Consider the following 27,503-nt stretch of genomic DNA (forward strand, 5'->3'; position numbering starts at 1 on the left):
TTCCATCCGTGTACTACGAGCAACCCGCCGCTGCTCTTCGCCGATTCGAGAGTGCGAAGACTCTCAGGGGCTAAGTCCCCGTGGTACGCGCCACCCGCGCACCCATCACGAAGACTTAGTTCTTCCCCAGTAGGGCGCCCCGCCCCTACTGGTTCCCTGCGTTCCCCTGTCCCCGGGATCCTGGCTTCTGCCAGCGACCCTTGAGGACGGGCTTGGGGAAGGACCGTCTGCGGAGTCTTTCCGCGGGACAGTCGCGCTTGAAGTGGCCCATCTTCCCACAGCCGAAGCAGCGGATGTCACGCTGTTCGGCGGACCCGAGTTCCATGGGAACTGGTCCGTTGGGGCTTGTTCGACCGGGAGCCGACAAGGAACTCCCAGGCCACGCTGAGGCCGGCGTACGCGCCTGGCGATGGCTGTATTCTTCTTGAAGAGCCACTTGAATCGCCTCTTCAAGGGTGCTTGCCTGCACCCGGAACAGCTGAGTGCGTGCGGGGCCCACTCGAAGGCCGTCCATGAACACAGTCATCTTGATGTGTTCATTGAGTGGGTTTCCCACTAGGGACGCCGTGAGCTCCCGTATCTCTTGCACATACTCGTGCAGTTCGCGTCTTCCTTGTTTACACGCGAGGAAGCGCGAACGCTGGCGGTACTCGTAGTTCGCCGGGAGGAACGCGGCTCGGAGCTGTTCGCACAGCTGAGCCCAGGATGTGAAACATCCAGGGGATGTCGCTTCCCGAGTGTACACCCAACTCTTAGCACGACCGCTAAGGTTGGAGAGTGCAAAAGCAACACGCAGTTGCTCGGTCGAGATCAGAGCCGCGTCCATCGCGAGCTCTACTTCTCGGACCCAGAAGTGAAGGTTCTCGCCTTCCTTCCCTTCATACGGCTTTACCTTCAGCCGTATTGGCTTCGGGTGAGGCGGGTTTGCTTCCGCCGCCGGAGCCTGCAGGTTCTCCCGCACATGCGCGATGAGGCCCTGCTCGTACGCGTCGAATGCATTGACGCGCTCGAGCTGCTCAGCCGGTGTTGATACCACCAGGCTCTGCAGGGCCTCCATCCCGAAGATGCCTGCCATCTTCCGAACCGACTCGAACTGAGAGTCGTTCATATGGGAGAAGTCGTTCCTATCCATGGCAACGAACTTCGGAGGTTCAGGTAGTCTACCCGCGATGGCGTGGATTGACTACAAGTGCTACCAAGTGTGACGGGGTCACACAGCACCTTGCGCTAGAGGAAGTTATCTTCCGAGAGTATACAAACTCTCAGTGAACGGCAGTTCACAGGTCCCCTCTTTAATTAAAGAGAGCGAAGTGACCTAAATAAGGTAGATTGTAAACTGAGTATATTTATAGGTAGGTTAAGTTTGTGGTTAATACAAACTATCAGTTACCTATAGAAATGCAATGTCATTTAACCAATGGTTGGTTTTGAATGACCTTGGTACCTTGTACCAAATATCCCGGAGTATGACATGCACCAGGGTACACTTAGTGCTACGTACCCCGTTACAGGAATCGACCCGCCTAATGTTCATGCGTATGGTTGACCTCCTGACTTCTGTATACCGGTATGTACGAGAGATGTCAGAGGACTTTCGCTTGCGAAGGTCTAACAACTTCCATTCACTATGGATTTTAAAAACAGTGGTAAGTAATTTATTTCGACACATGGACATTACATGGAGTATTACATGGAAAATAAACTGAGTCGACGCATGGACTGTAGCATCGGCCAAAAAAATAGGCGGCGGTCTTCGTGAGTGGCTCCAAACAACCACCGCACAAAACGGACGAGCCCTGTAGATACACGTATTTTTTTGTCCAAGCACTTGTGTTCCCTAGCACCTCACCGACGCGTGCATCCAGCACGTCCATCGCTTTACTGACTTTTTACAGACTGCTCGAGATTTCCGTCCAACATACCACTATCCAAAAGCATAAATGATTTCTCGTGCAGGACCGCAAACTGTGATCGTCGATGTCAGAATCTACGCAAAACTCGGTTCGTATTATGCTTGAGAAAGGTGATCCTTTACATGAATCATTTTTTCGCCTAGGATTATGATATAATACCGGTAATTTCTCCGACGAAAACATCTTAATGGCACTGCTCAAGCACTATAATATCAACCTTTACGTGCTCTGGAGGCGTCTCAAAAGCATCGATTTCTTGACGGTGAAACTTTCACTGAAAGAGGATTTTTTTAATAATAATAGATTTCGACAGGTCAATCTTACAAATTGGAGATGTTTATGAGACGTGCACTCTTGGGCAGGTGATGGTGGCTATGATCATGTGGGACTACGGCGGTCGTGTGTTGCCTTGACAGTGTGAGCAAACATTTTACATGTACTTGATTCAGAATGCAAAATGGCTTGCTCAAGAATTCTACGCTCCAACGTACAGTGTACATGTGCATGATATAAACCGCAGCACCAGGATGACGATCCCATCGCTCGATCTTAGCGAAGCCCTCGTCTCCATTTTGCAGCGCTTTTGTCAAAAGTTTGGACGTCTCGATGGACGAACCGAAAGCCCCTTCTGATCAAGGGGTGCATGCGCATTGATACATCTCGGTACAATATCTCCCAATTTCTGAGGATTTCTACCGTTAAGAAAGCAATTCCAATCAATACGCACGTACTTTCATTCGCAACGCACCGCACAACAAACGAAACAAGTTGCAAGCTTATTAAACGTGGAGTAAAATATATTGTACGTGTTATCGCGGCGGCGTGCCTTATTTTTTATTCCCAACGTTACGAGGAATGCCGACACAATGATGCATGTATTATAGCGCGACTTCATCATTTGACCCAGTTTTACCCTCTACCAACGAGGAAATGTATATCCAACCGCCAATCCAACAAAGCCTCCCAGTCTTGGCACGACATCTCCACCGAAGTATACCACCGAATTGTCTTTCATGTAAGGCTGAAACTTAGCGGACTGCAGTAAGATACTTGAAGTAAGTAAACCGGTCTTGGGTTCCTCTGTACGAGGCAACCGGGTCATCTGGAGACTAACAAGGCGACGACGGGCAAGCCCATGCAGCAACAGTATCACCGCGCAAAAAAGATGTTGCAGCTGGTAGGTGAAGAGGGTCGAGCTCACAAAACCTGGCACCGCTTTGATGTTAGCGTGACAAGTTCAAATTTGCTGCCATGGAGCATGAAGGTTGAATTTTGGTGCTCCATGCATGCACGCGCTGTCAGACATCTCTGTGCCCCACCGCAAAGCGTGATCTGCTCCGCTGATAATAGCCATAGCCGTGCCGTTTGGACCCAGATTGATCAAAATTGGACAGTCTGAAAAACCTCCAATTCAGAAATGCAGCAGATGTCTAGAAATGGGTACTTTTGCTTTTAGAAATGTAACCGTCAGGGATTTCAGCAATTCCTTGCGGCACGTCCAAGCCCAGCTGGTCCAGCTGCTGGAGCACTGGAAGTTCCAGTCTGGAACCCGAATCGTCCTGGTGGAAAGGCCACCAGAAGGAGCTTTTGAAAGTTCAGCTCGCGTGAGAGAAGGGAGGACCATGATCGGTGGCGACCCACGTAGACAGTCCCCGTTATATTCAGACCAATCAGCCGCTCGGTCTCCGTTTCGCAGGCTTTCAGTGGTAGGCACGAAAACTCGCACTTGTTGTTGACAGGTACAGTAGTCACCCATGCTACGCGCGCCATGGCTCGGGGCGCTAATCCTCGCGACGAGCGGTGGGGTGTCGGTGCTCGCGGACTACCAGACGGTCGAAATCTTCTCGGACGCTAACTGCAAGTCGATTCCCTTTGTGGTCACTCTCGAAATGACCAACACAACCTGCTCGAAGAGTGACACGTGCAGCGCCATCGAAATCAACAACTCGTCCTACTACTACGCGGAACGATGCGCCACCGACCGGTTCGAATACACGTCGCAGCTTTTCAGTGGCGCCAAGTATCTCATGATTGACGGGTTCAAAGAAGAAGGGTGCGAGTCGTACGCAGGCTCCAACGTCTTCTTGGCCGCGGGCACCTGTCAGCTCGCTTCGTATGTAGGTGCACGCAGCGAAATCGCGACGCTCTTCAACGACGGATCAGCGTACATGACCATTTACAACGACTCGGCGTGTGCCACTAAGGCGCAGACGTTCGACCTCAAAGCGTCAACTATTCAAGAACACTCGTGTTATCAGGGTTTCAACAAGTTTTATACGTCAGACCACACAGGTATCTTCACAGGAAGCGACAGCGGCAGTGGATCCAACACCACAGCGACGTCGTCGTCGTCGCATGACTCGGACATGACTACCGGTGCGTTGTTTGGCATCGTGGTGGCGTGCCTGGCTATTGTGATTCTACCCGCCCTACTGATCTACTGGAAGATGCGTCGCCCGAAGCGAAAGGAGATGAAGGGCGGCCCTGACGTTATTAACCGGGCGCGAACGCCCGACGTCGCGTTAGCGGTTAGTGACAAGCACGAGAACGAAGAGCGATATGTACCGGAGATGTCACCCAGGAGTGACCAGAGAAGCACCTTAAGCTCGCACACGGGAGGGTCTGGCCAAGTGCTGCGTAGTAACGAGCTGAGATGCGACCCTTTGCGTAGTGATGAGCTGCGTGGTACTCCTCTCTATCGTAAGGACGAGAAGAAACGACGGAGTGACGAGCCACGCAGTGGAAACAGGCTGCGTAGCGATAGGTTTCGTGGCGATTCGATCGGCCGAAGCGGTCGCTTGCATACGGACGAGCTGCGCTCTACGCCCGTACGAGGCAATCGGATGCTACGTCAGGAAGTGAGCAAGCCGATTCAGACTGACCCCGTGCGTAGCGACCGTCTGAAGAATGAACGTCAACGCAAGGAACGGCAACGAGAGCGACACCGCGGGGATGAACCACGAAGCGACCGTAGCGATCGCGATCGAATGCCTAGTGACCCGGTACGCAGTGACCGGATGCGCAGTATCGAGCTGCGTAGCCATCGCACGCCTAGCGATCCGATACGGAGTGACAGGTCTGCGAAGCCTCAGCCCATTCATGCCCAACGACTGCGTGGGCCGGTCACGGCGGACAGCGTGTGTGAAGACGACGCCATCTTGTCGTCTCGTATCCCACGTGACAGCGTGTTTGTCGAAGACCTGATAGGTCGCGGAGGGTATGGAGAAGTGTACAAGGGTACGTATGAAGGAAGAGCGGTAGCCGTGAAGATGCTCTTCCCGGAGACGCGGAAGAGCACACGCCACGTGACGGAGTTCCTCACTGAAGTGAAGATGATGACCGTCATGGATCATCCGCGCGTCGTGCAGTTTATTGGCGTATCGTGGAACAACTTGATGGATCTGTGTGTAGTCACTGAGTTCATGGCCGGCGGCGATCTGCGCGCGTGGCTGAGTGACCGCGCAGACAACGACAGTCCCGTGGGCTTTGACTTCGCCAAGGTGAAGATCGCCACGCACGTCGTACACGCACTCGCCTACTTGCACTCTCTGTCTCCTTCAGTGATCCACCGTGACTTAAAGTCTAGGAATATTTTACTCAGTGAGAACCAGGACGCCAAACTGGCGGACTTTGGCGCGTCTCGTGAACGGGTAGACCGTACGATGACTGCAGGCGTCGGAACGTCGCTGTGGATCGCGCCAGAAGTGATGATGGGCGAGCGATATGATGACAAGGCGGACATATTCTCGTTCGGCGTGGTACTGTCGGAATTAGACTCACAGCAGAACCCGTACGCCCACGCGAAGGACAAGAACCCGACGGGGCGCAAAATGCCCGAGACAGCCATCCTCCAGCTCGTGGCGATGGGTAAACTACGCGTCGAGTTTTCTCCAGGTGCGCTAAAGGGAATTGTACAGCTTGGCACGGCGTGTACAGCGATTGACCCGACGAAGCGGCCGTCAGCAGCCGAGGCGTTCCGAAAGCTCCAGACGATTCTGGCTCAAGAGGCCAGGAAAGCAGCCAACGCGAAATGAACCTATAAGAAGAGGAGCTCTCACACTGTCTGTGAGGGGTTTTAAATCCGCTTCCGCGTTTATGAAGGCTTCGACGCGTTCGGCAGTGGTGATGCCGACGGCTTCGCTCTTTATTCTGAGCCTGCGCTGCTGCCATTGCCTCCCAGGGCTGGCATCTTATATACACCCCCTGAATAAATCTGATGTACATGTACTCGTATGAGAACTGTGTCATGATTGTTCTTTATCTTCTTAACCCGAGTCTGCGAATGAATCGCTCCATTCGATCCATACACAGAATACACGCGGCTACACATAGAATGACGTACGCTACGAGTATCCCGACGATGGCACCTGTGTTGACTCCTCCGGAGCTCTCGGCTGGCGTGACCACCACAATCTCGTTCCAGCCAGCGTCATCACTTGTAAAACTGCTAGACGGTTTACCAACGCTGTCTCGGTCGCTAGAAGCGAAGCTCCTGCTGCTACTAGAAGTAGAACGCGTACTGACTGACACGCTCGTACTCGCGTCACTCGCGTAAATGACGATGTAGTTGTTGTAACACGAGTGACTCGAGACCGTCTCGTTGTCTGGTTCATACCCGAGAAACGGAGATCCAGAGCACGAACTGTCGTTGTAGATTCCTTGACTTGCCGAACCATCTTCGTTCACTTCGGCAATAAAGTAATTGTCACCTTGATCGTCGTAGACTTTACACTCGCCTGTTGCTAGGAACGCCACAGCCCCCGAGAAATACGTGCACAGTTTGGAGTATGTCTCTATCATGACATAACTGGAGCCAGCGAACATGTCGGCTACGTAGGCATGTCGATCTGCTCTCTCGCATGTTGTTTCGGACGAGTATGTTACGCTGTCAGCAATGAAGAAGACGCACTCTACAGCTTCACAGTCGACGGAACCCACCGCCGATACCAGCACAGGAGTTCCTGAGCAGTCTTTACCCGTGTAAATGATGGTACTAGCAAAGGGTTCGGCGGGGACTGATGGGGTAGAAGCAGCAATCACAACAAGAACAGTAACGAGTGCTTTGGACTGGAAGGTGAGCGACATTGCGGTGATGAAAGCGTATACTACGTGGGTGTTCAATGAAAAGTTCGACAATAAGATCGAAGAGGGTGGACTTAAGAGGGTTACTAAATGAGCAATAGAGATTTGTTCTTTGGTTGATGCGACTAGCTTGGTGGTAGTGAAGAGGGGATGTTGCAATTCGAGTCGTCTACTTGTTCGCGAATGCTCATCTCAAGTGGTAATGTCGAGCATTAAATGAAGATTGCGCTAGAGTGCGCATGGTGATCAAGGAGTGGTTCGGGAGTGAACGAGCGTGGGGACTATGGCTGGGTGGCCACTAGCTTACTTCACGGTGCTCGAAATGGCGAAAGCAAACCTGTGGCAGCAACAGCTCGTGTGCCGATAAACTTCTGTGGCATACCATTATTTTTTTCGAAAACTTCAAGTACAAGCTCACGAATGTCGATACATGTAGCAGACAAGGAAACATAATTTAGCTAGTGCTTTCACTAAATCTGCGACATCTCGTGACGGCACCTAATAGTCGCTTTTTAAGATTATTAAAAAATAAATTGCAACAGGTGAAGCATCCTTCGTGATTTCGCAAATTGATGCTCTTGCGAGTTTACATGTAGTAGCGTCCTTGACTTGCTCAAGCTACACGTTTGCTCACGAGAAAGGGTGGCCTGTAGCATCTTAATTTAAGATTAAAGTGCACGGCATTAAAATTTGGTTTACTATTTATTTCTACAGGTCGTATAGACCTAGGCTCCCTGCAGAGGTTAAATCCAAGCCACTACCGCATGCAACAAAACTGAGGTGGAAGTGTGTTTTGATATCACTGTGCTAACATACTTAAACCCCTTTACTGCTATCACGCACTTGTGCTGTTTCAATAGCAGTCTCGTCCACGCTAAAATCGCGTGCAGCACCCATATCGTGCTCAATGATCACCTTAGCTAGTGATAAATTTAGTATTGACAGGTCGCTTTCTTCAGCCTCATTGTGCACTTTGGTCATAGATCGCGACGTTTTAAGTGAAAGTGAGGGATTGATCTGCATGAAGCGCCACAATAACCCCACACCCACACTCATTGTATGAGTCATACCACACACGAGCTCGGCAATCTGCTGTGCCTTGCGCAAGACATCTTGCCGTTCGGCAGGATGGTTGGTCACCTGTCGCTTTAGGACCCAGTCTTTGATGCCATCTTCGTCACTCTTTGAAAGCATAGGAAGCGGTCCTCGACGCTTGGGCTCGTGAGAATTGAGTTTTTTTGCGGAAGCCAGGTATTTCTACAGCGTGCTATGTGCGATCTTCATTTATTTACCTGTTGTCTTTAGCTATGCGCCTACGAAAACGGCTTAGACGGTGAAATGGAGCTCTGCTTTGCTGTGTTTGGCTCATATTTTTCCCATGCTGGATGAGGATCGATGAGTGACGGAACAGAAGAGTGAACAGAGTATATACCACAGGAGTCTCCGATGGTTTCCGGTGGCTGAAAGTTCGCTAGCTGAATATTGACTAATTACGATCGTTGACAGTGGCGTAGTTGGATATAACAGGCTAAAAAGATCGAGGTTACTTAAGTAGTCGACGCTACAAAACAGACACTTTGCCTTAGTCTATCCGCGCTGGACATGTAGATGGCCACATTAGGGCCTCTGCTTGTTTCCACGTATTCAGTAAATACTATATACAACATAAGTGAGCATTCAAATGTGTCCAAAGATTAAATTCGCTCTTACTTTAGATGTGCATTTTGTGTGCCAAATGACCCATCTCTCCACCCCCATGTCCAAAACCCATATGTACAGTATGGCGGACAGAACAAGTTACTTTGGGATACGTGGTATTTAGGCAAAATAGGTCGCTCGCGATTGTAAATGGGCTTAATATGAGCAGAACTGTCTCCTCTTTCCAATCATGCGCGCTCCAGTTTGGGGCTACCAAAAATATAAGAGCGACGGTCAGCCGTCAGGCCTGTGCACCAGTGTGAGCTACCACAAAAGTCCGTGTGAGGAACTCTTTGGCCCTGTTCAGGATCCACAGGTGGCCTCAGCTGTCATGACACCGACCTCCTTCTCCAGAGTGACTGATAGATGCGATTTTTTTTGCCAGCCACACGTTGCGCTTTACGGACATCGTCAAACATAGGGAATACTAAGTCGGCATCCCAAATTGGGCGAAGGGCAGACATTCCTGCCAGTGGGACAGCATGTCGGCTGCGTGTCAGGACAGCAGCTACATAAACGGTCTCACGCGTGCCAGCAATACACAATATCCGTCCAAACATTATTGGCGCCTGCAATGTGCTCAATCGTGTAATGCAGATCACAAGGTCGCATGACCCAGCGTTGAAGACGATCTCTGCCATGCTTCATAAGCGCCTCGTGAGGTGCAAAGATGTACATTAAGCTGGCGTGATCACAGTAAATACGTAATCCTATTGGGCGGAGCAGTAAATACTCCAAGTCCTGACACGCCTTCACGATAGAGTTAGCCTTTTTTTTTCACAATAGTCCAATTGAGCTCATTGTGATTAAGATATGCCGCCTTTGCGGATAACCATCTCATACTGCTTGACTACAAGAAGCTTCAGGCCACAGTTAAGTACCTGCGTCACCACGATAGAATATTTCGTCGGACAAGCGTCCGTAAACGTAACAGATCAGCTTCCGGATTAGGCGACACCATGAGTACCGAATCTTGGACCATCGAGAGTATTGCCCCGTAGGAAGTGGGTTTAGGCCCTGTCCACACGGTAGCCACATTGAGCGCACTACGCCTACGACCACTTCTTTTCCACAGCTATTCTCTCTTGGAGATCATGTAACGGGGTAACACGCATGTGGCCACACATAGCCAATTGGTTACAAAAAAGGCTTTCCACATTGGTGTGAGAAACACCAACGGTTACATTTGGTAGACTTTGCATTTAGGACATTCATTGGTATCTTCAACCAATTAGAATAGTAGGATTTTGTCAACCTTTCGTTGATAAATACCTTTCATTTAGAATATTAGATAGAAGAAAACCCCAAACAAACAAATAGACAGCTCTCATCTACCGGAAATCGGCTTTGTTTTCCTATTTAGGTAAACCTGTACTTTCGGACGAAAGTATAGTTAATTTAAGTGAATCGCAACTTACGCTTCCTCGTACACGTGCGCTAACGTGTAAGCCGGAGTAGTGGGCTTAAATCAGGCCCATAACACCTGGTAGGACTTTGTAGCCCATCCGACGACCGACTAAGAGACGAGCTCGTATGGAATACGAACATGAAGCGGAGAGCCAGCCCATGGACGGTAATCCGTCCATGCGTAGCCCAAGTGCTTCTGCCACGCACATTGTTCGTGCAGACCTCCCCCATCTGGCGGATCCAGAGTGGGAAGCTCTTCAAAGACTGTCAACACTCATTGAAGAGACAGCGGTAGCGACAATGCTACGTACGCTGTCACCGACAGAGCAACGCAATGCTGCTCTGGGATTCATCGTGAGCGAGCTGTGTGCTGCGGCTACGAAAGTGTCGTCCAAGACGACACCGCGCGTGCAGATGTTGAAACTTCACGTGAGTAGCTATGTGGGGAAAGAAAGCGAGCCACATCTCCGATGGCTTGTCGAAGTCGACACTCCCATAGGAGCTCGTCATATCACTGACGAACTCTCAAAGGCTATGTTCGCCACGTCATGTCTTGGCGGACGAAGGAGGAGCTGGGCGTTTGGCCGCCGGCTCGCAAATCATACGTGCTTTAGCACGTATGCGATATTCAAGTAGGAAATCAGACAAGCTTTTGAGCCCCTCAGAGTCGAGAGCAGAGTTTCTCGATCTGCAGCAAGGTAAGCGTGACGCTCATGCTTACGCCCAACGTGCGCGGTACTTGGTCTCAAACATCATACAATAAAAAAACGTGCAGAGCCAGTAGGCGCGGGGGGCCCTTCTGGTATTGCAGTCGCGCGTGTCTACAACGTACATGCGACACTGAGGACTGCAGCCCCAGCGAGAGGGATTCTCGCTGCAAGAAGCAAGGTGACAAGCCAAATCTTGTCATCCTGAAAGTGACGTTGAAGAGAGCAGGCTCTCTTCGTGCTTTGGTCGACTCAGGTGCGTCGAACAACTTTGTTCGACTGGAAAGTCTCCCGAAGCTGAACTTCGAGAAAGTTAAACCACCTCGAAGATTTTTGGAGATGCGGTTGGCAGCAAGTGCCGCCGTCAAAACGGAGAAGCCCGTAGTACGCGTGCGCTTCTCGTACAAACGCCGGGTGTTTGTAGAGAAATTTATCGTTCTGGATCGGGACGATAAGTTTAATTTAGGTTTGGGCATGCCGTGGCTTGCACGGCATGATCCAGTGATCAACTGGGAGAAGTGTACACCTGTACACTTCGGACGCAACGCGACAAAGCGCGATGGTCCTGTCAGTGTCGCGCATGCAACGCGAGGTGCATCCAATCCCACCGTTGAGACAGCAGCTTACGATGCAGCCTCCGGTGTCCATTCACAAGTCGTAGCGACTGAGGCAGTCGTTGGGTCTGTCTCAAATCGGAAATCAGATTTGACGCACGCTCATACTTCAATGACCGTATCAGCTCAGGGAGTTGATCGATCGAGCATGGAATAACTTCAAGTCACAGACAGTGACTGTGACGGTGGTGCGTCGGTCCCGGGGACCGATGCATCAGATATGCAAGGGGTTCAAGCTACAAACAGTAGCTGTGATGTCGGCGTGTCAGCTCCGGGATTTGACACGGTCGTGATTGGATCAAAAATCACGAAGGACGCCGCCGAAAGGCGTCGAGGTGTCGACTCCGGGAGTCGACACGAACGCGATACCAACATCGAGAGGAGACTCCGCCAAAAGACGTAGAGGTGATGACAGCGCGTCAGCCCCGGGAGCTGACGACGCGGCAAGCAGTGTTGGCGGTTGCAAACGTCTGTTGAGGGGTACCAGTTTCAGACGATAAGTACCCATAAACCGGTAACCCAAACCGGTCCAACTTGATCCGGCGATGATTATGGTACGCTGGCTACGCTACCGATGATTAGACTAGTAGGATGATTGAACGAGTGCAGAGTGTTGGTGATTGGATGCGCCAAATGATTGGATGACCTAGGTAGTGAGGACAGAGTAAGCTTCGATAAATCAATCACTTCGGAATCTTCCATCTTCCCCTCAAGAGCCTTCGCTCCGGTCTTCTCCCCGAGCGGTGACCCTTCCCTTCGCTCCGTAAAAGCCTAACGTTGCCCAAGACCCGTGGCCTTTATCAACGTCCAACACTGAAAACGCTTGCGTGCAGCCGGGCTGCACAGCGAAGCGGAATGTGATCGAGCCGGGCTTGATCATTCGTGTCCGCGGAAAGAATCCGCCGACGGCTACAGCGGAAACCCGTGCAAGACCGGGCCTGGACGAGAAACATGTGAAGCCAGGCTTCGCAAGAACAAAGTTGGCGCGAGCGACTAAGGCTGCGCAAGTCTCAGTCCAGAACCGAGGCGATACGAGCAATGTCTGCCGGGCAGACATCGGAGAAAACATCGTGCGTCAAGACCTTGAACGTCTTGACGCGGACCCGTACTGGTCTCCAGAGAGTGATGGTCGCTCCTCGGTTGCTCCGAGTGGTGACCATGACGATGAAGGACGTAGTCGTAACAACGCTTAGTTGCAGGGACCAAAAGTTCAGCAGAAAAAAAACCGAGTGCTGCTGCTTGCTCTTGACGGCGCAAGCTGTCGAGTGTGCAGCTGCACACGGAAAAACCCTGGTAATATATTCGTATGACTAGCAGTAGGATGGAGCTGGCGGGTCGCCAGCCAATGGTCCGTCGAAGTCCTGCTTCTGGATGCGAGCATCGCGTCCTGGAGGCACCGGAGCCTCAGGTTGGAGCTGGACGCAGTCCTGACTCTTCCTCCACACTTGACATCCAGTACCGCTAAATGCAAATGGAGAATCCTCCGACGAGAACTCCAACGAGTGCGTCGGAGTTGACGTCGCTTCCAGGCATGGACTGGATGCGCTGTGCGAAGGATCTGTACGATGGACGCATCGAACAGATATGCATCCTTTCGGATATCAAGATGATCAAAAACAAAGCGGAGGAGTTGAGGCAACTCCACGCTGTAAATCCTGCTGAGTAAGGACACTCTCAGCGCGAAACCGAAGAAGCAGCGCTTCGATGAGCCGAGCTGGGACTCGTTGAACTCGAGGCCCTTTCTGCTGGAGCACAAAGATGTGCTCTCAAAAGAGATTCCTGCGGAACTTCCGCAGGATAAGGGCGTACAGCACGAGATTGACCGGGTACGTAATGTGTGACGCGGCAGTGGCCACTGCCGGAGATTAAGTAAAAGCAATCGACGACTTCTTTGAAAGTCGTCGTAAAGCGGGTCAGGTGCGGGAATCAAAGTACCCGCACAGCGCACCAGCGCTCTGTGTCAAGAAGTCGCAGGGCGGATGGCGCAGACGCCGATACCACGAAAAGATGTTAATATCGCTTCAATGACCAGGTATAACATCTATAGTGCTCTTGATCTGCGTGACGGGTTCTATCAGATCCTGATGCGTGCGAGGGGAATTCCTCTCACGGCGGTGAGTGCTCCAAGCGGTATGCTTTGGGAGTGGCTTGTAATGCCACAGGGACTGAAGAACGCCCCTGCAATCTTCAATAAATGCGTTTCACATCTATTGCGCTCGGTGCGTGACTTCGCACCGAGCTACTTGGACGGCGTGTTCGTTCACAGCCGGGCTGCGGATGGGAAGACTGACGTTGATGTGCACAAAGTGCACCTGCATCAGCTGCTAGGGCTTATGCGTAAGCAAAGGCTCTATGCGAATCTGAAGAAATGTACCTTTGGGGCGAGCGAGATACCCGTCCTCGCGTTTCTCGTCGGGAAGAACGGCGTACGCCCTGACCCAGAAAAGGTCAGAGTGATCAATGAATGGTCTACACCATCCAACGTGAAGGAACTAAGGCGGTTCCTTGGACTTGCAACGAACTTGTGCAAGTACGTTGAGAATTACGCGGGCAAGATTCGCCCGCTGTCACAGCTCCTAAAAGGAAGCAGAGAGGATTTACACTGCTGAGTGTCAGCAGGCCTTCGATACAGCGAAGTAGGTCTTGCCTGAGGCGCCTATCTTGGCAGTGTTTGACCCAGATCGCCCATTCCACATCGTGTGTGACGCGTTCGATTTTGCAATCGGATGCGCGTTGAATAAACACGATCACGACCCTCGTGATCGTGGGGTCTACTACCAGTCGCGTCAGCTGAAGCCAGCCGAGCGTAACTAATCTGTACATGACAAGGAGCTCCTTGCCATGAAGTATGCACTCGCGGAGTCCCGAGTGTATTTACTTGGAGTAGACCTATCGTGGTCTACACTGACCACGCGTCACTGTGAACAGCAGTGAAGACTCCGCGCATCTCGCAACGAATGACGAGATGATTGTCGGTTTTTGCGGAGTACGACTTCTAGGTTGAGTACAAACATGGCAGGTTGAATGTGGTGGCCGACGCGGTGTCCCGTCAATCTGATTCTGCTGTTAAGCCAGCCAACGTCAATTGAATTGGAGTCGAACGAGTAAGTGCTCCGACGTCGACATTGATCAACGATGCGAAAACGTGTGTACGAGTGACGCAGACGCAAAACAACTGCTAGACAATGTCTTAGCACCTTCCGACGTGTCACGTCGGAAGTTGTCACCACATCTGCGAGCTCGAGCACACGCTATCGGTGTGCATGAAGGGACAGCTGCTTTACAGCGCAGTGGACGACGATGCGGATAGGTTATGATCTGCGTATGCGGATCATGTACGAGTATCACGATGCCCCTACGACAGGGCATCCGGGCCGTGAGAAGACATACACTCTTCTCACGAGAAACTTCTACTGGAACCACCAGTACAAGTGGGTGCGCAAGTACGTACGTGCTCGCGAAGTTTGCCAATGTGTGAAGCCTGCTGCGTACTCGCAGGCTCCACTACAATCACTAGTGACACCATCGGAGTGTTTGCAGTCCATTTCTATGGACTTTGTTTACGGTCTTCCACCAGACAACAAGCGGAGGGCTGGCGTTGTGGTCTTTGTTGACCGATTCAGTAAGATGGTTTATCTTGCTGCAGTACCGGCTGAGGTCACGGCCGTGCAGACTGCACGACCGTTTGTTGACATGGTGTTTCGACACCATGGGATGCTGCTCAACATTGTGTTGGACCGTGATCCACGCTTTACAGCGCGGTTTTGACAAGAAGTGTTTACACGTCTTGGAACACAGCTATCGATGTCGGCTGCGGATCATCCGAGACGGACGGTCAGACCGAGCGCGTGAATCGCGTGCTCGGTGACGTACTGAAGAGCTACGCACACTCGTGAACACAGTGAAGCGACTGCTTACCGATGGCTGAGCTTGCTATCAACAACCCGGTTCATGCCTCGACAGGGTATACATCGTTTTACGTGAATGCCATGCGGCATCCACGCCTTCCCAGCTTGTCCTTAAGTGGGGGAGGATCTACAGTTGCGTTGAAACAACCGCATAAGAACACTGATACCAACGTGACGACGCGAAGACAAGCGTCTCATTCCGAGAACGAGGCGAAGACAAAGAACACCGTGTCTATGCGGGGCTCAGGCACCGCGAACAAAAAGACGTCTGTACCGGGTACAGACAGCGTACAAGCCGGGCCTTCTGCGGAGAACAACACGTCTGTGCAGGGCACAGACAGCGCGCATACCGGGTCGGCTACCGAGAAGACTACGTCGGGGCACAGACAGCGTGCAGGCCAGACCTGCTGCGGAGAAGGAAGCCGTGCCCAACAAGCCATTCAGCACGCAATCACTGGACTTTCTTCAGCACCGACAAGCCATAATACGGTTTGTCAAGAATATCTGAACGCAGACAACGTTGGCAGAGAAAACAAAAAAATCAAAAAGAGTTCATTAGTTATGTTAGCTACACAGAACCTGCCACGACATGTAATTTCTGATTTTGGTGCAAGCAACCTTGATCCGCGCTTCATTGGTCCGTTCACCGTACTTGAACGACATAGCAACGTATATCCGATGGAGATACCGTCTAGCATGCGACTCCAACCGACATTGTACGTCGGACGGCTGAAGCCTTACGAGCAACACGAGCCATCTAGTCTTGATGGCTCGAGGAAAGCGAAGCGGCGTGAGCCAGCTTCTCGTGCGCGACGACGCGGTCACCCACGCGTCTCAGCTCCGGTCCAAGTGCGACTTGGATGTTCGAAGCAGTCTGAGCAGCCACCGCGACCTGCGCCTTCTGTAGGCGCAGCTCCTGTTGCAGGGCAGCGATCTCCGCACTCTGGGATTGCTATAGAGCGATGACACGATCGTGCAGTGCGCGAGAGACATGGTCAACCTGGTGTTGACCATACGGAGGGTATTTCTCTGCCCCCGCCCTCGCCTCTGCGTGACGCGCACGGCTCGGTACGTTGGATTATCAAGCAGGTAGCGGACTATGAAGCCGTGAAGACGAGCCGAGATCAAGCTCGTCTTCATATTCGTCGGAAAGGATTTCCTCTCCATACGTGGGAGCCATGTGACGTCTTGAAGAAGGACGTTTCAGAAATGGTGAGGGCAGACGAGGCCCAGCACCGAGTGCAGGCATAATGGCTGCACTAGAGCTGCGAGTGCCACCAGCCCAAGGTGCATCACGCTGCTCAAGTTGAACACGAAAATCGCACAGTAGAGCGGGCACAAGCAAGGAAGTGTACACGAGATGATCGCGCTCATAGGGCGCAGTTTCAGCTACCTGCGCAGGGAATTCCCGCCTCCATAGCGTCATTATGGAGGCGATCGATGGGATAACGCCTCGAAAAGGCTTCAAAGCACTGGCGAGTCGCGCCAATGCGCCCGCGATAGCCCTTCGCATTGCTGTTGAAGTCCACAACAAATGCGCTCCAAGATTGACAAAGTGCCACCCACTGGGGCACTTTGTTTTGCGCAAAGTTTTCTTCGACGCATTCAATCGGAGCTCATAAAAGAGGCCGATGTAGTAGTCGCGGATTGGATTCGTTAACGGATCAAAGTGCATGTCGACGACCTCAGCGTCATCATTGATGGCGCTGCACACATACAGTCATATCGGGCTCAGCGGTGATGTCGCGCCGAGCCTGTCAGCGATTTCAGATGCAGTTGGCAACCGGGGAGCGCGTACAGCAGGTGCCGTACGCGGAGAAGACGATGGCACCGACACAGCTGGCTGGCCTCGTCCTCATTACGCGGACGCTTCGATCCAGGAGCGCTCGGAACATCGTCACAGCCTCGCAGCGACCCAACGGGGGGATCTGGCGTTGGTTCGGTCGACTTAGAGTCGCCAGATGAAGACGAAATGTCCTCATATTTCATGGGGACGTCGTCAATGTCAGACCCATAGTCAATGAGAATGACTCCTTCATTAAACGTAGCTGACGATTCCTCCACGACGACTGACGGTCTGTCAGTCGTAGCTTGTGCGCACTTTTGCTTATACAGAGTGTGATATTGAGCGACAGAAAGGTTTCCTTCTGTCGCGGGCGTGTTCGTTTGCGCGGACACTGAGGTGGTGGTGCCGCATGAGCAGACACAGACGTAGCTGAGTCTGCCGGAGCAGACTCTTGTGCGGGTGTCTTCCTCGGCGAGCTCATTGCGAAATGAACTCGGGTTTCTCAAACGTTTTGACGGCCTTGTCAATACTTTGAATGATGTATCAAGACTTGAGAGTATTAGCTTAGCGGGGTGGAAGGGTGGGTGGGTGGGGAGGGGGGGGGTGACGAGGTTTCACGCAAGTGGCTACACATCGCCAGTTGGTTACAAAAGATGCTTTCCACATTGGTGTGAGAAACACCAATAGTTACCTTTGGCAGACTGTTGGTCTGCATGCATTTAGGCATTCATTGGTTGAAAGTCAATATCTTCAACCAATTAGAATAGTAGGATTCTGTCGTTGGTAAATACATATCATTTCGAATATTAGATAGCTACATTATCTTGATTTCCTCTTTTTTACCTCTGCTCCCAAATGGACCTCGGTGGTGCGCTAAACAGAGATGATCTTTTTCTTAGAAGGAGACAAACAAGAAATGACCAATCCGATTCGAGTATATCTCTGTTAGGAAATTGTTTTACATCTTCCAGCAGGCTTCTTTGTAGTAAAAATATTATGGCAATATTTGTTTGGAAGTATTTATATTTAGTTGTGATAAAAACTTACAGTAAGATATTTCCAGTATCGTCATAAATTATTTGTAGTCCATGCTTCAATCCCAGGTAAGCAAAACTGAGAACCAACCACTGCTTGGTTGGCTGGCAAGCCCTTTTGAGTGCATCCAGCTCAGTCCTCCTCATTATCCAATTCACTATGCCTTTGACAACCCCTTCACCAGCCAGCAATGTATCTTGCAAGTAGTGGTGTGATATTGCTCTTATAAAAACAATAGCGTTTTTGTCAATCTCAAATGTTTCCCTGCAAGCACACAAAAAAGCAAGAATCTCATTTTGTATTATCGGAAGGCCTGTCTTCCGGATTATGAGCGACCTTCGTAGCCATCATTGTGAACGAGCAGCACCGTTTTCCATTATTAAATGAGTAGCTTATACCATATTGGTAGCGATGTGGATCTCTGGTGCCATCATCCCAAAAATCAACTGTACAGTATCAGAACGCATGCACCAACATTACTTCACTAGAAGTCTCAAAGAAATTGACGTAATGAACGATCGCTTCATTTCCATCAAAAGTAGTCAAAACTTTCGGCTTCTCCGCAAAGCACTTTCAAAATTCCCACCAAAGTCCACCACACCCTACCGTAACTAACCAGCGGCAGCATTGACCACTCCCGCTTTAATGAGACCCACCACAAAGTTGAGGGACCATAATGGCGACACTTTCAGCTGCGAGGTGCAATCAAATACTGAAATGTTACTCATTCGCTTGACGAACACCAACACCGACGCTGTTTGGTTAGTTTCAATGCAATATTTTTAACGACATACAGCCTGATGATTCTTTATGTGCACTTATTTGGATCAAGGACAAGCAAAGTGACCGATCAGAGCGTGCAAAGCTGTAATCGTGATGCGTTGAGGATGGGAGACTTGCACCGTGTCATCACAGCAGCCTTGGTGGTATGTACGCCATGGTCATTCGAATGGCCCCGATGTATTATAACTCTATTGGTATGCACCGTAGAACGTGGTACTGTAGAAGGGACCCTCGGCTGCGGCGGAACGCTCACGTTGGTTCAGAAACGTTCTCCTTACTTCATGAAGCTCAAGCTGGCCCTAAACCTCGATGGGAAACAGGGCAAGTGGTCGTTCCCAATGATTCCAGAGGATGCGAGTGCCATCCAGAAGCGGGAGGCGGAGAAATCGGCTGAACGCGAGATTAAGTAGCCACACTCCTGCAGGCACGACGGACAGCTTCTCCAGTAATATGGAAGCTGGTGCTTTCAGTATGAAATATCAAAGCAATTTTGCTGCTTTAGTTGTGCGCACTACGATAAAACTTCATTTCGTTAACGTCTATCTAAATCGTTTGGTGGAGTATTGGAGATAACTACAGCGTCACCTCCTCCACCTCGAAAGACTTAAGTGCATTCTGCAGTCTGTGCAGTGCTTCAGCGGCCGTAGGACGGTCGTCGGGTTCCACGGAGATACAGGCGTGGGCCAGCGTCAGCAGCTCCACGGGGCAGTTGCGAGAGAACTCGACCTGGAGGGTACCGACAGCCACCATCTGCAGGATCGCAGCCTCCGTCGGCTTGCGTCCACTGGGGTTCCTCACGTTAGCGTAAGGCATAAAATGCGTGTCCAGCTCACTTAGCAACACGCCGAAAGAGTACACGTCGGCCTTGCCGTCGTAGTGTCCTCCCATCATCACCTCGGGCGCCATCCAGAGCGACGTTCCGACTGCGTTCGTCATGAGGTCGTCTGTGCGTTCCCGAGAGACACCAAAGTCCGTAAGCTTGGCGTTCAGCTGCGACGTAAGCAACACGTTGCGAGACTTGAGGTCGCGGTGAAGAATGTTCGGTTCCATGGAATGGAGGTACGTCAGACCGTTAGCAATGTCCATGGCGATCTTCACCTTGTCGTGGTCAAAGCCTCGCGGACGCGTGTGGTTGTCCAAGAAATGGTTCAGTAGAGCGCGAAGGTCTCCGCCGACGAGATATTCCGTCACGCAGCTGATTGTACTGAGGGATTCCCACGCAATTCCGATAAAGTTGACAATACACGGGTGTTCCAGCTTCGCCATGACCTTGGTCTCTGCGAACAGAGCGTTGATCTCGGTCATATCCTGCGCCGTCTCTGGCAGTAGCGTCTTTACAGCTACTGTCTGGCCATTGTACGACGCCAGGAACACTTGGCCGAAGCCACCGCGGGCGATGAGCTCCTGAATTCGAATTTTCTCGAGAGGGATACGAGCGGCTACGATCACCGGGTCGTCCCAAATGCCTCCTTTACGCATGTGTCGTCTTGTGAACGGATCATCCTGAGTGAGAGAGAAGATACCAGACGCGTTCGACATGTCTGGTTCCTTGCGGTGGTTGCGACGGCTGTTGAGCTTTCCGAACGCGCCAGGAGGAGCGAGCTTGGACTTAGCAAGTGGAACGGCTTGAGAGTCTCCGAAGTTCGACGGCATCTTGCTCAGCGAGAGTCGCTGGTTGGCCGCTCGTCTCCTCATGGTCACAAACCCTCCAATGACGAACATGACGCACGCTATGCCGACAACCACGCCGGCGATGGCTCCTCCAGACATGGAAGAAGAGCTGTCAGGAGACGCAATTTGCGTGACCGACTCGTACGCTGAAGCATTGCGCGTAGCTGTCGGCGTAGGTGTTAAATCAGGAGTTGGAGTCCAAGGGGTCGGGAGTGGAGGAGTGGGTGTCGGGAAGTTGAACTGATCGGGATTGCCCGATTGATCAGCACCGCCCGAGTTATCTCCACTCGCTGATGTTGCCGTTTCAGAATTATCATGAAAGATGGCACGGGGCGGACCATTATTATGAGAAGGAATTTTTGGTGGGTTCTCGTTCTCGTCGGTATTGCTACCGAAGAATCCGTCCTTCACCGAGGCCAGTACGTCACCCTGCAATTTTTAATCGTTAGTTAGTTCAAGACATGAAGCAGAGTGGCTTCTAGATTAAGGAAACGTACCGTGTCATTTTTCAACGACTCGAGAGAGTATTCCTTCATTGTTGCGGTTGGAAGGAAGAAGAGAGACTGGAAGCCTCAAGACCTAGAGCCGCGAGTGCCTCACCGAATCGAGCAACTCGATGCACGGATAGCGAGCGAGAAGCCACCTCTCCTGTTGTCTTTTGCAAGAAGCCCACACTTTTGCACGCTGCAGCTCAATTGCAGTCCATCCGGGAAACAGTCTGGCGTGTGTAAACCCCCTGCATTTTCCAACCTCGACACGCAAAAGCGACAAAAAAGCACATCGACGCAGAGTTTCAAATGAAAAGAGCGGCCACTTGGCCAGGCTCTCACAGCGATCGTCGACTCGAATTACTTTTTGGAACGAAGCTTGTTCCCACCATCTGTAGCCGAAAAATAGCCTCGATTTTGGCCACCGGAACGTGAAAAATGCAGTTCAAAGCTTATAATAACAATTTTATAGAATTATTTGGACTCACGCCTCAAGAATCGCATTCACTCGCACTCGAAGTTCCAGGCTGCTCCCTTCGCGAATTTTTCGCGCCACCACCGCAAGTTGCTTGTCCATCTCTCTGCAAGTTACAGTGCAACCACGCAGCTCCCATCACAAGAGCCTCGAGCGCGCCCCATGCACCAAGCGTACACTTGAGGCGAGACGCAAAGACGAATGCGCTGACTTGGTTGCCTCTGCGTCGTGACGAAGTGGACCGGATCTACAAAGCCAAAGCCTCCTCTTCCCCTCCCGTGAATGTTTCCTAAGTTATTAATACCGATAGCATGGACTGCAACCGCTCGAACGCCTCGGCCGCTGTCGCCGACAGCCTGTCGGTCGGCCGGAAGGATTCAGAGACAGTCGTCCGGGAGATGGGCATCTGCAAAATGGCAGTACCAGGCAACTTCCGACCTGTTCCAGGCTCCTTCGCATGCGAGTATGGCGATTGCCGACAGTCGAGTTCTTATTCTTCCAACACAACTCCGAACGAGAACGTGCTGGCCATTCGTTATATCTGTCGCCAATCATGACTTATGGTGCCATTCACAGCGACGTGCCTATCCAAAAATTATTAATTAAGCTGCCAAACATTTACATGTTAATACAATGTAGCTGCTCTGTAGGATACTGTATTCTTCGACTTTAAGCTCATACATGTATAATACATGTAGCAAGTACGGTGAGCGCAGCTAGTCGCAAGCGTGGGTTGAATCTCCCAATACAAAAATCAAGCTTTTGAAAATTGACAGACAGAGCTACGGCTGGTACCCTGCTGCTCCTGTTAAGTCCGACGTCGTACCTAATGTGAGCTCAAGGGTTTAATCGATAAGATCGGGTTTTGGGTCTACAGAAGAAACTTCGACGAGAACCCACAATATGTGAGTCCGTCAGCGATGCGATCTCCAACTTGTCCTGTGATCTTGATGCTCCCTCTTCTTCGAACCGCTCCAGTATCGAACGGAGGTCGACTCCTCCACGACAGCCAACTATTAATATTCATGGATGACCTATCTTAGATCTCCGCCATGAGAGCCTCAGCTTCTCGCACTTCTGTTCGGTAGTGAACGTTTAACCGCCACTGCGCGACCTCTATATCTACCAAGGAAGACCCCCACGGTTTATGAGCTGCTGCCTTCGTAAGGAAACGTGCGCCTACGATCCCATGAACGTCACTTTCCAAACCGTTTCGTCGTCCCAGAATTTTTCGGAGCTGGCGATCTATCACAAAGTTGTACGAAGTATCCATCCCCCCGCAATAGGAGCAGCAACGGGGACGGCGTGGCTAAATACTGTTCATGGTTTCGGTGCTCCTTTCTCCTGCTGGTCTAGCACCTCTATTGTCAAGAAAGTAGCGAGGAAGCGTAGGAGCGTAGACGGCGAGTACGGCGCCGTAGACAGTTGTAGGGGAGGAGGGGAGTTGCTGCTCGAAAGCAAATTGAGAAGTGATTAACCAGTTAGAGCTGGCGGCTGCAAGCTAGTAGCTGCCGCACAACCAGTAGTTCTTGACAACCGGATATTCACGCACGTATCCAGGTCCATCCTAAAACCTATCTTTCTCAAATCCTGATTTTCTCTGTAACTACCAATGAAAGCGTATGAATCCTAATTCTTATCTTGGTCGGAAATTTCGCACAGCGTCCCATAATCACAATTTCCGGCTGGAAGCTTGATTGTTGCAAATCCATGGGATTTTGGACCAATAGGATTGTAGTATGATGTAAAGACACGCAATCTTAAGTTTACGCTGATCAGAATAATCTGACCAACTGAACTCAAATAATTGACGTAGCTGGTCACTGCCATGCCATTGGCTAGTGACCACCACGTCACATGACCTCCCTTCGAAGAAGAGCCTCTCCTAGAGAAAAGGGTTCTCTTTCTTCTTTGACTTCCAGTAGAGGTCGATGAGTCCGGGAATTTGCGTTAGATTCTCTACGGGCTCCCAAGTGGCTTCCTTCTTGGTTTCACCAAGCCACCAGATCTTGTATTGCGGTTTTCCCTTGTACTTGCGATGTCCAATGACGGCTTCAACGAGTTGGCCCTCGGTACCATCGGCTAGCACAACCTTATTCACCTTTTGCCTCCGCTTGTGGTCTTTGCGGTACGGCTTCAATAGTGGCGTATGGAACACCGGATGCAGCTTCAATCCTTGCGAAAGTCCTAACTCATACGAGTCTCGAGACACCTTCTTTAGTATCGGGAAAGGTCCAATAAATCTTGGAGCTAACTTCTTCGACTGTGCATACCCCTTGTGGCGGATGTCCATGTTCTTTCCGTCAAGTAACACCATATCACCAGTTTCGAAGTCTTGGACAAGTCTGTTCCTGTCGTAATGGTGTTTCATGCGTTCTTGGGCTTCACTCATACGGTCTTGTGCTACCTTGAGGAAGACCTCTTGCCGGAGTAAGAACTCTTCTGCTGCTTTCTCCAACTTGTTAAATTCCGGATCTAACGAAACCTCGTCGGGCATGTACGGAATATACCCAAGATCCGCTTCAAACGGTGCCATTCCGATCGTCGAATGCACACGTCGATTGTAGGCAAACTCTGCCATATGAAGAAACTCATCCCAATCGTTCTGGGCTGGGTTCACGACTCCACGAAGAATATCCCCGATAAAACGGTTCGTACGTTCCGTTTGTCCATCCGTCTGTGGTCTAAATGCCGATGACAGGTTATGCTGCGTTCCCATAGCAGATATAACAGCCTGCCAAAACTTGGACGTAAATTTGGAGTCACGATCAGACACAATCGTCTTCGGAAGGCCATGATCTTTTACATAGTTCTTCATGAAGACATGCGCGGTATCTTCTGCGCTATCTGTCGTCTGCGTTGCAATGAACTTTGCACGCTTGGTCAATCGATCCACGATGACCATGATGGCATTGCAACCATCCTTGCTGGGAGGTAAGGACACAATGAAATCCATCGAAATGTCGATCCATCTACCTCTTGGTACTTCCAGCGGTTGAAGTAATCCCGGCGGTTTCACTTGTCTCGCCTTGTTGCGCTGACACATTTCACAAGTGTTGCAATAACGCTGGATATACTTCATCATCTTCGGCCAATAATACTTCTCTCGTACTGCGACGTAAGTCTTGTACGATCCAGGATGGCCTGCCGTTACGGCATCGTGGTTCTCGCAAATGACACGGTTTCTCAGATCTTCGTCATCCGGAATATACAGTCGCGGACTTTCATCTTCACCGGTCTGGTAGTATAAAACACCATCACTGAGCGAGTAATGCGGAACGTTGTCTCCAAGCTTAAGCTTCTTGACAATTCCCTGCAAGTCCTTGTTCCACGAATACATCTTCTTTGCGGACTGTAACACAGTCACGTTGTTCGCTACCATGGTTGCCACAATCTCACGGTTTTGAGCCGTATCAAGAAGTTCCTGAAGGCTTACTTGCGCAGCCTTATACTCAAACTCAGGGTTTATGATAATGCGTCTGCGACTACATTTGTTTCTTCTGGGATCCACTTGAACATGGGTCGAAACTCCGCGAGTTCATTGAACCACCGCGCAATGCGTCTATTCGCTGTCTTCTGCGTAAGAATCATCTCGATGTTCTTATGATCGGTTTCGACAAGAAAGGGCTTGCCTAGCAGATATACACGCCATGCCTTCAGAGCATGCATGATTGCGAGAAGCTCTTGTTCGCGTACTGGGTAGTTCAGCTCTGCAGATTTCATCTTCCGGCCAGTAAAGGCAATTGGATGTTCCAACTCTCCCTCCTTTTGAATTAAGACTCCCCCAATTGCGAAATTTGAGGCGTCCATTCGAATACCGAAAGGCTTGGTGACATCAGGAAGACGGAGAACCGGGGGTGATGACAAGCGTTTCTTTAGCTCATCAAAACACCGCAGCTGGTCCTCATTGAGTTCGATCGCATCTCTAGAGCGTTTTCCCTTGATACATTCGTGCAAAGAACCTGCAAACTGAGCGAAATCCTTGCAAAATCGAGAAACGTAGACAGTTGTCCCCAGAAAGCTTTCCATTTGCTTCTTTGTCTTGGGAACAGGCCAATCTGTGATAATCTTCACCTTATCGGGGTCCATTTGAACGCCCTTGCGTCCGACAAAGTCACCTAAACATGGGATTTCGTCGACACAAAATTGGCACTTGGACAGCTTGATGTATAGCTTCTGCTCTTCACATCTCCTCAAAACCCTGTCCAACGCGGCCATATGCTCGTCGACATCTTCACTCTTGGTGTACACGTAAATGTCGTCAAAGTAGATCCGCATCACGTCACGTAAATCCCTAAAAACCTTCTGTAACAACCTGTTAAAGGTTCCCGGGCTACCGATGAGTCCCATGGGCGTGACGAGATATTCAAAAAGACCGTCTGGAGTCGAAAAAGCAGTAAAAGGTATATCTGATTCACGTAGCGTAACTTGGTAGTAACCCCAGAGTAAGTCCATGCACGAGTACCAATAGCTGCCGGCCATCGCATCAAAGGTGTCTTCTTTGCGAGGCATCGGAATAGCCGGTAGAACCGTAGCTAAATTTAACTGACGATAGTCGTGCACAATTCGCCATCCGACTGGTTTCTTCACACAGAAAGTCGGTGCACAAAACGCTGACGTACTCGGTCGAATGATGCCAGCTTGAACCATCTCTTTGGTCCATTCCTGTATCGTTTTCTTCTGATCAGGACTTTGGCGCCATTGTTTCACCGAAATAGGCGAAGTATCAGGCTTGAGCAGAATCTCATGCTCAATCCCTTCACGTACTGGGGGTGTCTCATTCGGAAGTTCCGTACGAAAAGCCGTATCCGCATACTTACGTAGCGTATCGTACGCCGGATTGTCCTTGAGAGCATCCCATCCTTGACTCTTGAAGCGTTCCGCCTTCTCCGAGTCATGCGGATTGATAACAAACACCGCTTCGATGTCCTTGTCCCTACGCAACATTTGCTGGAACTGGTTGGACGAAATAACCTTCGTTCGTCCAAACTGGCCGTTGTGGCCATGCTGCCGATAGTAGTTGTAGATCTCACGGCTCTGCGCAATTCTGGCGCGGCGTTGTCCTGCCACCTAACGGGCTGGACGTGTCTTCGGCAGTCTCAACTTCACAGTCTGCGTGTTCTCCACGTTGATGCGAGGTGCAATCTGTCCAGTACTCCAGTCGATGTCAGGGTTCTGCTCCCGCAGCCACATCATGCCTAAAACTATGTCCTTTCCCTCAGGAACAGGCATGACTTGGAATGTTCCCGTTGTCAAGGGAAATCCTGGTAACTGCAGAGACATCTCTACAGTCCGACGTGGACGATGCACAATCTGATCATAACCGAGATCAACTTGCATCATGTCACCTTCAGTGACATCCAACTCAAGCTTCATCACTAACTCCTCAGTTACGCCGTTCAGGCTACTGCCGTTGTCAATGAATATCGTGACGGGCCTCTCTTGGTCTTCCGTCTTGAATGCTCGAGCTTCAGCCTCTAGGATCGCATACACTGCGCCCTGCATGTACCGGTTTGCTTCCGTACGTTTTGGCTGAGTACAATCTGGAAAAATGTGGCCAACCTTGTCACAATTTCTGCACGTAGCTGTCTTTTTCCAATCATCGTTCTTGCCCTTTTTCTTTTCGTAACGCTTGTTGTTCTGCTGTTTCGATTTAGGCGGATGATGCCCCGAGTCTGACGACCCTTTTGAAGGCTTCGAAGGTGCTCGAGGAGGTTTCCCGGAGTAGTGCGCAAACTCGAAGTTCGAAGCAATTTCAATGGCTTCTTGTAGCGTTGCTGGACTCTCTTCTTTGATCTTCTTTGCTGTTTCTTCACGTAACCCATTTTGAAAGAATAATCGTTTCTCTAACTCACTGATCGTCAATTATGTCTGCGACAGCAAGTCTTGAAACTTGGATACATACTCGTGAATAGTCTCGGTCTGTTTGAGACGAA

At 50.8% G+C, this 27,503-nt stretch overlaps 4 protein-coding genes across 4 annotated transcripts; 3 read left to right on the forward strand and 1 right to left on the reverse strand.

The window, feature by feature from the left end:
- Nucleotides 1-3,667: 3,667 nt before the first annotated feature.
- On the forward strand, nucleotides 3,668-5,947 carry PITG_08888 (protein kinase, putative; the record flags this gene model as incomplete). Its single annotated transcript, XM_002902894.1, has 1 exon — nucleotides 3,668-5,947. One exon carries the CDS (start codon nucleotides 3,668-3,670, stop codon nucleotides 5,945-5,947), a length of 2,280 nt encoding a protein of 759 aa, XP_002902940.1.
- Nucleotides 5,948-6,246: 299 nt separating this feature from the next.
- PITG_08889 (uncharacterized protein) lies at nucleotides 6,247-6,468 on the forward strand (the record flags this gene model as incomplete). The annotated part of the gene is made up of 1 exon (XM_002902895.1): nucleotides 6,247-6,468. The coding sequence occupies one exon, from the start codon at nucleotides 6,247-6,249 to the stop codon at nucleotides 6,466-6,468; it is 222 nt and encodes a 73-aa protein (XP_002902941.1).
- Nucleotides 6,469-19,506: 13,038 nt separating this feature from the next.
- On the reverse strand, nucleotides 19,507-21,140 carry PITG_08890 (protein kinase, putative; the record flags this gene model as incomplete). The annotated part of the gene is made up of 2 exons (XM_002902896.1): nucleotides 19,507-21,033; nucleotides 21,102-21,140. 2 exons carry the CDS (start codon nucleotides 21,138-21,140, stop codon nucleotides 19,507-19,509), a joined length of 1,566 nt encoding a protein of 521 aa, XP_002902942.1.
- A 738-nt stretch (nucleotides 21,141-21,878) lies between these two features.
- Nucleotides 21,879-22,124, forward strand: PITG_08891 (uncharacterized protein; the record flags this gene model as incomplete). Its single annotated transcript, XM_002902897.1, has 1 exon — nucleotides 21,879-22,124. One exon carries the CDS (start codon nucleotides 21,879-21,881, stop codon nucleotides 22,122-22,124), a length of 246 nt encoding a protein of 81 aa, XP_002902943.1.
- Nucleotides 22,125-27,503: the final 5,379 nt, after the last annotated feature.

The sequence above is a fragment of the Phytophthora infestans genome, genomic scaffold, assembly GCF_000142945.1.
Source record: "Phytophthora infestans T30-4 supercont1.16 genomic scaffold, whole genome shotgun sequence".
Classification (NCBI taxonomy): Eukaryota; Oomycota; class Peronosporomycetes; order Peronosporales; family Peronosporaceae; genus Phytophthora; species Phytophthora infestans.